We start from the raw sequence: 13,961 nt of genomic DNA, 5'->3' as shown, positions 1-13,961 counted from the left end.
GAGATCTTTAAAGGGTAAAAACTCATCCAATTTTATATCTTACAGGGTTTATACTGAGTTCAATATTGTATAACTGTACTAATTCAACTGTGAGCCTAAAAATTTTATAGCCACTTTTGAAGAAAAAAAAAAAAAGATTTGTGAAAAAGGTAATCAGAAAGTCAGTCATACCACGCACTGAGATGCAGAGTTGGGTCAAGATAAGTCCAGCTGAAGTAGCATCCAGCAGATTTGTTTTCATTTAACCCCAGGGAGCCTCATTAAGAGAGGTTTCTACTATGGCATTTATTGTTTATTCCAAACAAATTAATTTTTCCCTAAAACAAACTGCTGTCCCAGGCTGTAAAGTAATTGAATCTTTTAAATCTGGCTCTTTGGAAAAATAAATGAATTTCTATTTAACCTTTAAAAAAAAAAAGAATAAAAGCAAAGTAATAAACTCATTCATGCAGAAAAGCAAATGGCCAAAGGTGTCATAAAGAACAGAGGAAGGCTAGAGAGCGGAGGGATCGATGACTGCGGAAAAGGGAAGCACGCTGGGATGGGAGCCAAGCAGGGTAGGAGCTCCCATAAGCAGCCTTCACAGGTCGAAGGAAGTCTTGCCTAGCCATTGTCGTGGACAGACACAACCCGGTTTAACACAGATGTGCTCCGTGAGTGGAGATACCCGATAATGATTTGAATCCTTAGGGGCAAGCCCTGGGTAGGCAAACTCAGAAGACAATGATAGCAAATTGTGTCTAAGGGCATCGCAGTGTGAGTCGCCTGCCGTCAGCAGGATCCCCGCCCCCCCCCCAACCTTTGTTTCATTCCACAGAAACAACCACAGAAGAAAAGATGGGGAAAAAGTCAGATACTACAAGGATAAGGAAGAGAATTTTTGTTTCATACACAATGATTTTATCATCCAGTAAATCTACTTTTATATACTTTACTTCAAGTATCTTCACACAAAACACAAGCAAACAATAAGGCAATAGCAATGGACAAAAGAAGACCTCACTCTCATGGAAACTCTTCTTCTGTTTCATATATTGGATAGCTTGAAGGCAGGATATTTAGTGAAGACAAAACATGAAAAGCGACAGGCCCAGGGAGGATGCCTAGGAGGGAGGGAGGGCACAGTTCTGATGTATCAGAATCAGGTTCCCAGACATCTGCAGGCAGCAGCAGGATGCCAGTTAACACAAATTAGTAATAACAATTGCCATTAAGTACAGGACTACATTAGGAGCCAGCTCTTTTTCTTAAGTTTCCTATGCAGCCCCTAGGCCTGCTTTACTGGGGAACACTCTTCATTGAGAAACCTCTTGGTTAGGCCTGTGGCGATAAAACTGAACAGGCAGGATTCAAAGTCCTTCTTGAGGCAGTATTCCTGGAGTCTCTCTAGGGTCCCTCCCCCACTGCTGAGGACATGTACTCACTGGCACTGGAGGACAGACCAGTTTCCATCAGTTATAAGAATGACTGATCTAAATGTAATTAATTATATCACAATGGCCTACCCAAGCTTAGTTCTGTGAAAATTGCAACATAAATTTGGGTCATTATAAGGGATTCCTGGGAAAATAAGAATAGGTTTGAACAAAGCTCTCTACCACCTTTTTTTTTTTTTTTTTTCTGATTTAAACAGAGATGAAGGAAGATAAAACAGAATAGATCCAAAGGAACTGACAGCTCAACAGAAGCTTCAGCTGTCACCCTGGCAGTTGACCAGAAGATCAATGCGGGCTGGAACATCCCGAATGCCCATGGTGAACAGCTGGAAAGGAGTTAGTGGGCTTGTGAAGTCAGGTATGAGCTGAGCATTGAGACCAGTGTTGCCGATCTATTCCCCACCAGAATGCGCTTTTGTCTGAATGTAGTGACGTTTTTGCTGCTGTGATTCTCTGAAATCTCTGCTTCCCAGAGGACCGAGCCCAGGCTGGAATTCACAAATGCGTTTCACAGAACAAAGCACAAAGGCCAGCATTACACAAGCAATGCTCACCTTCTAAGGGACAACTGCATATAGTCACACAGTCAGCAATACATTCATAACACATGAATACGTTTTCCTACAAATATTTAGAAAGCGTTTAGGAACTTTAAGGGGTCCTGTAGGTGGCAGTCTCCTTAGGTGAACAAAGCACTGAGAGTCACTATGGCAACCAAGACGGAGGACACAAGGAGTAAAATCAGACCCATATGACATAATTTGGATCGTTTCGCACGTTTCTTTTTTTTTTTCAGCAAGGTGTCAAAGCCCGGAGTATACATATCTCCCAACCAAAACCGGAGGTCATTGGGGTTTTCCTAAGAGAGAACAACAGAGAAGATGCCACATCAGTATCGGTGTCACAAGCTAAGACCAGAACAAAGCCCTGTCAGAAGTTCTGATGCCCTGTCAAGGCTCAAAAAAAAAAAAAAGGTCTGGCTTCTCTAAAAGTCCCAAATAGGTTCCAATAACCTCCTGGCTGACCGTAGGCACCTGCAGCTAATTTGTAGGTCTGCATTAGAATTTGTTAGCATGTCTGCACTATTTCTAAATTAAATTGCTCACATTGCAAGGTCAGAAACACTAGTGGGTTTTGGTCATCTCTTAGGAAATTTTGCATTTCTTACATCTTATAGATGGTGTATGTAAATCAGTTGAGTTGAAATGCAATTAAAATTCCTTGCTGTAGGCGAACCTAAGAAGTAGGTTTCCTTTTGTCTGAATGGCAGGGACAAACATGTCTGGTAAGTTTTCAGGAAATCCAAAAACTGGCTTCCATGAAAAAAGAGTAAGTCTGGATGTTCTGAGTTACTTCCGTGATTTGTAAGCTGCTGGTCTCCCTTGGAGAAGCCTGCAGTATGTCTGCCACATAGAAACCAGGTACTGTGTGACCTCCTAAAGAAAATACCTAACATATCCTTCCCTATATTAGATGTCTCGGTCTAACTGGCTCCATTTTCCTTTCAGGAAGTCTTTAAGTCAGCCTGCTTTCCTGCATCTAGTAAGTCATCTGTTAACTCTACCATCCATCCATTTGTTTAAAAAAAGTTTTATTTATTTTTTATTTTATGTGTATGCATGTATTGCCTGCATGTAGGTAAGTGCACCTATGTTGTGCAATGCCCGCAGAGGACAGAAGAGGCTGCTGGGTCTGGAGTTGTGGACGGTTGTTAACTGTCATGAGGGTTCTAGAATTCAAACCCATTACTTCTGCAAGAACAGGAAGTGTTCTTAACTGCTGAGACATCTCTCCAGCCCCCCATCCATTTAAAAAATATATTTCTTATCTCTAACTTTCAGTACTACAGATTCTGTGTCTGTGTGAGGCATCTAGTATCATATGTTATATATACATAAAGCTAGCTAAATTACTGCTTTTGCATGGTCACCACCAACCTCATTATTTCTCAGTTAGATGCTTTAAAGGGTTTGAAATAGGCTGCCACCCTCTCCAGCCTCCATGGACTTTAAGTCAGCTAGAGGTATCACAAAGCTGGTTTCTACAGCTGGCAGCCTCTGGGGTCTTTGAACTAGCTTCAGACACTGGAGTGTAGTGTTAGGAGAAGAATGTGCATGCATGTAGGCAGCTGGGATGGATCTGCCAATGGAAATACAATTTTCTATATGGGTGGGGTGAGTAGATTTGAACCACCTATCTAGAACTGTTCAAATATTACCACTGAATTTAGATGAACTGTGCAGAGGAATACTGACTTAAAAACCCATATCTGGGGCTGGAGAGATGGCTCAGCCATTAAGAGCACTGGTTGTTCTTGCAGAGGACCTGGGTTTGATTCCTAGCACCCACATGGCAGCTAACAATCCATAACTCCAGTTCCAGGGGAATCTGATGCCCTCTTCTGACATCCACAGGCAATGCACAATGCAGGTGCACTTACACACATGCAGCAATACACAAAAAATAAAAATAATAAATAAAATACATTTATAAAAACCCATATCCATCTTAACTCTTATCTGTCTTCTTGCTGTCCTAATCAGAGGTCTCCACTTTCTGCTAATTTAATGTCTTTGTTCTCCATTAAAAGCTTTCCCAATAGAAGCCTGGTTTTAGCTTGCTTTGATAATTAAGCATTTGATTAAATAAGTATATGGTTTCTTTTCATGTTTGTAACCTGTAACTCTTAGCAATTTAGAAAAATAGTGAACTAAGGCACTTGGAACATTTCTAGTCCATAAGCTCTATGAAGGTACAAAGAATAAGTTAGGGACTCTGTTTGCTAATTATGAAATAAGGATAGAAGTGTTGACAAAGTAAGTTGAAGTCCTGAAACACAGGAAGAAATTCTAATGCAGACAAAATGCATGGCTTCTCCCTGAGGAAGAACATCATGAGGCCAGTAAACAGCCTGACAGTCCACTGCTTCCAGGAGAGTGCATGTGCACAGAGCTAGCGTGGGGGCAGATGGTTTCAAGAAGACAATGCATCCATCAGATTTATGTTTGATCTTTGTAAACATAACTCACACAATTACTCAACTTGAAAAAAATACTCCTTATTGTGAATACTCTTCAGTTTCCTTAGTCTGATATTCATATTTTTAAAAAAGCTTTTCTAAGATCAAATTTATCTTTTAATTAATACACGAGAATGCCAGTGTTTCAGTCAGGTTAAATATATCCCTTTACTCAGATAGATTAGCTTTTATGCAGCTCCCTTGACATGCATGCACCTAGCAAAGGCAAGCTTGCAGGCCCCGGCATGTGGCCACCAAGAACTGTGTGTGTGTGAAACAAATCAATACATTTTTTTTTCCTGACAATAGACTTAGTGATATGAAACCCTTTGGTATGAAACAAAGAGTCAAACAAAAGAAAGAAGAGGAAAATCAATGAATGAACGTTGTTGCCATGGAAGCTAAAGGGAAGACACTGTCAATCTACTAGACTAAGAAATTTCAAATATTCTAAACCATAATACATTTTAAGGAGTACACAGTCAAGGTTTTTAAAGTTTGTGTAGAGTATGAGGCTATGGTATTGTGCCCCTCAAAAGAAACCTGTCTTTGGGTGATTAAGGAATAAAGCTTGGAACAGACACACATTTTTAAAAGAAGGGTGCTAGGGGAATGCCAGGCCTTGTTGGCCCAAGGCAGGTGGAAGCAAGCGGGGCTGAATAGGAATCTAGTCCTTTCAGACAACAAAAGGCCACCCATTCTGGTTTTCAGGTATTTCTAGGTCTTCTATGTGTGGATGACACTGGGGAAGAAAAAGAAAAGGAGAGAGTGTGGGGGTGGGGGTTAAGCTGAGTTTAAGCTGGGTGAATGAGTTCACTGCATACTTTTCCTCTGTTGAAATGTTTTTGTTTTGTTTCGTTACTGAGACACAAGAAAATGACCAAAATGTAAATCTGCTATCTTAATAAAATGGTCACTGCTAAGGACTTCTTTGAATAGTGCCCAAGACTAATCACTTAACAAATATTTCAAAGTAAATGTAGAGTAGGAAATTAATTCTTAAGTGTTCATGAGCATAAATGGTTACAAGATTACAAACTAGGGGAGAACAAATATAATTTTCCAAATTAACTTAAAAAACCTTTCACTTCTTCAGAAGCTCTTTGCCCCATGCTAATGCTACTTCCCATTGCTTCTCTGCATCCCACAGAGGCCTATTGACTTCCAGAGAGAAAGTAACGCCAGGACCAAAATGATCTGTGATCTGGAGTGAAGGGCTCCTGTCACAACACTTTTGAGGTTTTCTTGGCTTATCGCCCCCATCAATTCAAGATGATTGTTAGTGTAAGTACCTTCAGGTGTCCAGCAAGATTTGCGTGCGTGGATTTCTTGTCGTATTCCTCAATGGTCCATGAAGGATTCTTTTTTCTTTCTTCTTTAGCTTCCTCCAAACTTAGGTCATCATAGAGTGGATTATTCTTCATAACCGAAGACATGGATGGTGGAGGGCTATTGGGAAGGAGGGGGCCCTCCCCATCAAATCCCTTAATTCGTTGAGGCATAATATTCTTTTCTCTCTGTTAGGAGGCAAGACAAGAAGGCGTTTCTTAGAAATGGACTTTCTGATGTCAGAGAAGGTAGAGTAAGTGAAATCTGTATCTGAAAATTTGCTGATTCAGCCTCAAAACCCAACAGATTAGGCAGTAAGAAAATAACTCTAGGGTCTCCTTTCATCAAGAATCCCATGTGCAACAAGTTCTTCCTTTGTATATTATCTTGTCAGCATAGTATCCATCTCAGCGTAGCTACAGAGAAGGAACAGTATGCTCTGATTCATCTAGTACAATTTTGAACAAAGCCAAATTTTCCAGCTTAAATGCATTGTAGTTTAGTGACATATGAGGTCTATTTTTGTAACCCATGTTCCACAAAAAACAGTGTTTAATATTGCTGTATTAATGACGCAAAGTCAAGATCTAAAAACATTTTTTAGGACTGGTGAGATGGCTCAGTGGGTAAAGGCACTTGCTGTCAAATTTGACAACCAGAGTTCAATTCCCAGAGCCTACATGGTGGAAGCAAAGGAATGACTCCTGCTAGTTTTCCTGCAACTTCCACATGTGTGTCCTGACAACCATGTGTGCACACACACAAATAAATAAAGCATAAAAGCTTTTAGAAACATTTCGTAGATATGTTTTTACTTTAATAAAAACACTCTTAGCTCCTATTGCAGAGAGCTTTGAGGAGGGGTGTGATGTAGTTATTTCCTCCAAATTTAAACAGTCCTTTCTGGAGAGAAAGAGTTTTGTTATCCAGAAGCTAATGATGGCACATACTACACAACACAAACACAAAAACCACAATTTTCAAGAAGATCTAAGAGTTAAAAGATCCACAAGGTCCCTTCCCAGGGTTTTATAAGCAGTAAACAACTGCTAAGGGGAGAGGGGACTCTTCAGTGGATCTGCCTGCAAGTTGGCCCCTGAAGGGGCCTCTTTGGATGCAGCTTTTGTGAGTGCTCATCATGCTGGCTAGAGCCTTTGGGTGCTGCAGCAACCTTGGGGTCACCAATGCTCCTGTAAGTTACTCTAATAAGTTCACTGCTCCACCAAGCCAGATTTGGGTGGAATTGTTTCTTTAGTCTGTCATCAGTAGTTTATCTGATATAAATAGACATTTGCTCATTTCTCTCTGAGACCCAGGAAATGTCATAGAACAACTGAGTTAATTTAACATCATATATCTCTATGTACTAGTGACCAGCTGTCTGTAAGAGGAATCAATCCTTGACTTTCAGATATTTAAAATTTTGTTATTGAAATATAATATGCACATAGAAAAGGGCACATGTGATAAAATGTTTGTACATTTTTCACAAGCTTTCACACACCAAATACACTCAACATTCCATGCTGAGACCAAAGAAAGGCATTACCAGCAGCCTCATGCTCCTTCCCAGTCTGCAAACTACCTTTTGTTCAAGGATGACCAAATTTTGACAGCATCATTTGGACTAAATTTGTATTTTATTTATTCACTGTGTATGTACATGTGTGCACGCATGCATGTGCGAACGTGTGTGTCTGTCTGTCTGTGTCTGTGTAATACTGGTGACTGAACCTTAGGCTACTGCCATGCAGGCACATTAGCAGTTACTACTATGCTACATCCCCAGAACTCTTTTTTACATTTCACTTTAAAATAGGGTATTCCTAAATTGTCTAGGCTATCAGTCTGTAACCTAGGCTAGCCTTGAACTTTGGATCCTCGCGGCTCTGTCCCCTTAGTAGAGGGGATAGTAAGCCTATGCCATCAGGCCCATTCTTCCTTTGAGTTTATATAAATGAAGTGATGCAGTGCCTAATTTTCTGTGTCTGGCTTGATCCTCAGTATGGCACTCTTCTCCCCCTAGGACTCCAAAGACCTAATGAAATTAGAAACTTTGTAGATTAAAATAAATTCACTGGGCAAACGAACATTGAGGCAAAACAATAACAATGAAGACTTATAAAATGGTGCCTTATTTATCATTGGGCATCAGGGGAGAGAAAGCCCACGTAAGTTAATTTTAAAATAAGTTTAACTCTTAAAAACTGGTAAATCATTTTCTTAATTTATGATCATGTTTCAACAAATGTATTTCATATTCTGTAGCCCGTTAAGCAGAGAAGGTTTAATATAAATCTTATTTCTTTGAGTTGTACTTAAAACAACCAATACACTGATGTCCTCAGTGTCTGTTAGGACGCATAGTCAATTAAGTATGTATTTCTATAAACTAAAGTTGCAGACTAGCAGGACACGTCATTTCCTTCTGAAATGACTTGTGAGTGAGGGAAAAAATAATGATTTGTGTTCTGGATTTTGAGTTTCCTTGACTTTCTTTTTTAATTTTTTCCCTTATTTAAATTGAATTTTTGTGAATTCCATACAATATGTTTTGAATGTATTTAGACCCCCTGGCTTATCTGCATTTTCAATATACTTAGGGATCAGTTTGAAGGCTCCCTCTGAAATCAACATGTTTTTGTTATGTTCAAAGTCAATTTATATTTTATAATGCTAAAGTGTGCAATAAAATAATAAAACCTCTTATTTTAGCATTTAGCTTAAGATAAATGACTTTGTAAGCATTATTTTAATTTAAGCAAAATCAATTCGATGAGAAATTTAGTTGTTTGCACTTGGCATAATTCTGACTCTATTTTTCTTCAACTCAGACATCTTTGATCACTTTTGAAGTGGGCTAATTTTTCTGACATTCACAAATTGGCTTTGTTGGGTTACTTGCCTGCTAGACTGCTCCTTGAATGCTAATAAGAAAGCTCAATAAATGAGGGAAATAGAATTTGTGGCTCAAGAAACATGAATACACTATGAAAATGGTACACAGGTTAGTACACAGATTAAAATTCTATGTATGACGAGAGCAAAGTGATCAAAGGTATTCTAAAACAGCCTTTATGTCTTATTTCTACATCACAGTCTTGACAGTTTTGAGTTTTTCCTTTTCCTAGAATGTGGTCTTTGTTTATGTCTGAAGGACATGCCGAAGGAAACGGAAGAATAAAATCAATTGATATTGTTATGGAATCAGCTGGTTTGTATAATTAATATATATTTCTAAAATTATTCCAAAAGAACTTGACGGGTGTACTGGGGGCATAGCTCAGTAGCTGCACAAGAGTGAATCTGGTGATAGACGTGAAGACTGAGACACAGGAGGAATATTTTAAAAACAGAAGGAAATTGATTGAATGGAAATAATCTAACAATCTGATTTCTCAAATAATATAAAGTACTGAGCATTACTAAGTTTAACACAGAAATTTTAAATTTAGAGACTTTAAGAAATAATTTCAGGGAGAGGGTACAGACATTAAATAAAAATAGAATGAGGGGAGGTAAATAATGCTTAGGTGGTCTTAAAAACCAGAGGAAAATGTATTAGTTCAAAAGCCTACTGAAAAATACACATTCTATCTATCTATCTATCTATCTATCATCTATCTATCTATCTATCTATCTATCTATCTATCTATCTATCATCTATTTATCTATCTATCCATCCATCATCTGTCTATCACCTATCATCTATCTGTCAATAGATAAAGCTATATAACATTAAAAAAGTGCCCAGCAGGAGAAACATCCCTTTGGCTTGTTGTTCAGGATGGTTCAAGAGACTCCTGGAATAACACAGCCTGTATCCATAGCCCTTGCTTGTCTCCCAGAACTTGAAGGTAAGACCCTATTACTGAAGACAGGGAGCAATGGAGCTGGAACTGACCTGGAAGCCTCCTCCCTGAAGACTAGCTCTCATGGTTTTAGAGGATACTAGGCAAGATGTTAAGAGAGAAAAATCAACTAAGCTTTAAAGTCCAAAAACCAGAACAATGACCAGCAGGGCAAACTATCTCCATTTTTATAATAGTGGTACTCTTATCTTGGGAATAATCAGCAGCTATCTAATTGAACTTCAAGCCTGCTCAATGGGAGGGAACTCATGTGTGGCACTGTAAACATAGCCAAATACACATAGCTGGAGAGGTCATATATCTTATCTATCTTATCCTATTATCTATCTATCATCTGTCTATCATCTATCAATCAATCTATCTATCTATCTATCTATCTATCATCTATCTAACATCTATCTATCTATCTATCTATCATCATCTATCTAATCATCTAATCTAATCTAATCTATCATCTATTTTGACACTATAGGCAGGGATCTGAGATGGCAAAGCTATAATGTAAAACATCTTGAAACCTTGATCACTGCTTGGAAAAGAGCAACCCACCAGCCAATCCTTCTACTGTTCTGCAGACTTCTCATAAACAAGAAAAAGAAAACAAACCTGGTTTTATATAATGATGCTCTGTGTTTTGTCACCATGGTGCAGAGTTGCTGGCCTTACTGATACTGAAATTGAGAGCTAGAAATCCCACAGCTGTCCCCCACTGCCTTAACCCTCAAGAAATGGAAAAGGATGAAAGTGATATTTGAAGCTTTATTTTCGTTTATTTCATGTGTGGTATATGCACATCCATGTGTGCATGTGCACATGTGTGTTTATGTGTGTGTTGGCAGAGGTATGTTGAGTGTCTTCCTTACTTACTTGCCTCCTTATTTTTTGAGCCAGGGTCTCTTGATGAGCCTGGAACTCAATGCTTCTACTGGACTGATTGGCCAGTGAGCTCCAGGAATTCACCTTGTCCAACACCGATCTGGCCCTAGCACTGAAATTTCAGATAAACACTCACCAGGCCCAGCTTTTTTTATGTGGATGGTAGGGAACTTATGCTTTCATGGCAGGCACTTTACCACTTAATCCATATCCCTAGACCTTGATATTGAAAGCTTTAATGATGGTTGTCCACGTTGTAGAGTGGAAAGCATCTGGTAAGTGTTACTATGATATTTTGGGAAATAATCATTAATACCTTTAGCAGAATATTTTTCAGAGATTTGAGAATTTACATATTAGGACATGACTAGAGTCAGAGCATTTATATATGATCAGGACAATTGAAAGTGTACAAGATTAAAAGTGTAATGTTTTCTGGTGTAATCACTGCAGATCCCAAACACTGAGATGTGAAATGACTCACACACAAAAAGGTACTAAGCTGAGGAAAATGTCTCAGCTCACTGGAATAACAGAAGCAAAGATTTTGTTAAAGGTTATGTTGGAGGCTTTATAGCTGTTATCTAGACAGCCTCTAAGTGGATGACATTAAACCAGAGGTTGGAAAAATAAAGGCAGAAAAGCAATAAAGGCAGTTTGAGACCTATGCCTTCGAAAGGCCTTTAGGGGTATTTAATGACAGGAAAAACTGTCTGAGGATAATTAAATGGGATTATATTAATAGTTAACTAATTATTGTAGGAAATGAATTGCAGAAGACATCATTACATTAGAACTAAAAGCTTTTTAAAAATAATCAAACCCAGATCTTTGGGCATATTAGGCAAACACTGTATGTGCAACCCCAGCCATTTAGACATAAAAGCTTTTGATGGTTTGAGACAAAAGAAAAAAGAAAAGAAAAAGAAAAAGAAAAGCCCTGAGCAAACAGTAACAGCCCTGGGTCTCCAGTGCCATGAGTAGGTGTATCTGAGTCCCGTGTAGCCTTCACAGAAATCCAGTTCAGGTGGTGAATTCGTAATGGTAAGATGCTTCCAAGAGCATGGAGTGGGGGGCTATGCAGAAGACAACAGGAGGTCCTCACCTAGAAGCAGAATCTAGGTCTAATTCTTCCTCCTCACCTCAAGAAGGGATCTGCACAAAGTATTTCCAGTGAGACTTCAGAAGTCCTTTGTAACAGTAACTTCTGTACTATTCAGGATGAAATTATGATAATAATCTTGTTTCTACTGCAGTGAGGTTTGTAGGATGATAAAAGGAAACATTTACTAAGTGTGGTGACTAAATGATCTTAGGCTTACTACTTCTGAGAGGAGGGTGTTTAAGAAGATACAATCTGTATATATACATATATAATAGATTAGCTATAATATTGTTGGAAGGCTGTTTCCTGGTCACTGAAACATTCCCTCCAGGAGGGGGAGACTCATGGTAAACCAAAGGTGACATGTCTGTGAAAGGGAAACTTGGATGATTCTGGAAGGCACTTCCCCAGCTTCACAGAAGGAGTAAACAACTGCTGGAGGAAGAAAGTCTGATCAGCTGAGCTACAGAGAGGGCTCTTGGACCCATGGAGCTGTCTGAGGTGTGCAGAGACCTCCAGGTTTACAGCTTTCTTGAGTTGTCACCCATGCTGGGGAGGCCTTTTTGGTGAGGCAGCTACCTTTGAGTCATTCCTGTTCCTATAAGTAACCTCTCCACACACCCCTGCTAGTAACCCCAGTAAAAACTCGTTGATTGGATCACCATGCTGGGCATGTGACTTTCTTTATTTTGGTCTGTCAGGGTTCCCTTTCTGGGGTGAGTAGATGTGTACATTGCCTCTCCACAGAAAAAGTCTGTCACAAACCAAGTATCACTGAAGCATCTGATTTATAATTATATATGTAATCCATGTATTAAACGAGAGACTGTGGTGGAGCTGGACTAGACACTCAACAAACCCATTTCTCCTTCACTGACAGGACAGTTGAAACCCAAGCTTGACTGATAAAATTCTTGATAGCACATGTGGTCCACACTCTGCCTTCCCTATCTGCAGGCATAATGGAGATTCCACTGTACAGCCTCAGGAAGAAAGAATTTGAATCCCAGGATATCTTCATCACCAACATCGTAACAGCGTAAACAAGTTGTATACTTTATTGTGTTACTAAGATTTGGGTGTATTTGTTTCTATATAACTTAGCTTTATTAACCAATAGGGAATGTGGTGTGTGTGTGTGTGTGTGTGTGTGTGTGTGTGTCTGTGTGTCTGTGTGTCTGTGTGTCTGTGTTAGCTTTTTGCCAACTTGACACAAACACAGAAACATCTGGGAAGAGGGAATCTCAAAGAATTGCTATGATCAGATTGGCCTGTAGGTATGTCTGTGAGGGTATTTTTTTGGTTACAAATTGATATGAGAGGGCCCAGCCCATTGTGGGTGATGCCATTTCTGGGCAGGTGAGCCTGGGCTATATAAGAATGATAGCTGAGCAAGCCTGGGATTGTGGGGGCAAGCCAATAAGCATCATTCCTCCATAGACTCTGCTTCAGTTCCTATCTCCAGGTTCCTGCCCTAGCTTCTTTTGATGATGGACTGTAACGTGTAAGTTGAAATAAACCCTTTCCTCCTCCAACTTGCAATGTTTTATCACAGCAACAACAACAAAAAAACAAGCTAGGACAGCATATAAATATATATATATGTGTGTATGTATATTTATGTATATGTACATATATTTATATGTATATTTATGTGTATATATCTTTATCAGACAGGCAAGAGGCTTTGATAGATACAGAAGATTCTAGAAAGTGAAAGAAAGAAGATATCTGTCAAATATAATTCTAAAGTTGTATGTAATGAAGTAATCCTAGCATTTATAAAATTGGAAATAATTATCATTTATATATACACCTATAAATAGATTCGTAACAATAAAGATGATTTGCATACCAAAATTAACAGGTTCAATCAAGTGATAAAAACAATTGAAGATACTTCATTTTCTCTGTATTTTCAAAACATTGATAGTACGAGAGATTTTATCAGAATAACAGAGAATTGGCATTTCTGGATCAGCCTTTTCAACCATGAACAATTTAATTATAAATCTATAAATTGTAAAAAGATAGCCTAAAATACCAAATCTTGTAGCCATTGAAAATATATTTTAAAGTAAAAACAAAGAAAAATTTAAAATTTAGGACACAGTGGAAGTGAAAAATGTGAACTTACAAAGTGTTCAGCCAAAGCTGACATAGACTTTGGGACCGCTGTCAACAGATGCTTCTATTGTAAAGGAGAGTGAGAAAACTGGTGAATTAAGGAGCAGAGAACATAAAGACAAAAGCAAACCACTGAGGACCATTTTTTAAATAGTCAAAAGGAAATATAAAATTAGAAGCAGAAATCAATTAATATT

General features: G+C 38.7%; 1 protein-coding gene across 2 annotated transcripts in view; it reads right to left on the bottom strand.

Moving 5' to 3' along the window:
* Positions 1 to 110: 110 nt before the first annotated feature.
* Minar2 (membrane integral NOTCH2 associated receptor 2) overlaps positions 111 to 13,961 on the bottom strand; it is an 18,419-nt gene continuing 4,568 nt past the window's right edge. For both annotated transcript variants that reach the window (XM_008854347.2, XM_008854346.2), the window contains 2 exons: positions 5,748 to 5,972; positions 111 to 2,295 (listed from right to left, as the gene is read on the bottom strand). In XM_008854347.2, coding sequence (XP_008852569.1) covers positions 2,116 to 2,295; positions 5,748 to 5,972 — 405 coding nt within the window. In that variant the 3' untranslated portion in view covers positions 111 to 2,115. The remainder of the gene's footprint in view (positions 2,296 to 5,747; positions 5,973 to 13,961) is intronic.

This window comes from Nannospalax galili, unplaced genomic scaffold, assembly GCF_000622305.1.
Source record: "Nannospalax galili isolate Female #2095 unplaced genomic scaffold, S.galili_v1.0 scaffold427, whole genome shotgun sequence".
Classification (NCBI taxonomy): domain Eukaryota; kingdom Metazoa; phylum Chordata; class Mammalia; order Rodentia; family Spalacidae; genus Nannospalax; species Nannospalax galili.
This window is presented reverse-complemented; position numbering and strand designations above follow the sequence as displayed.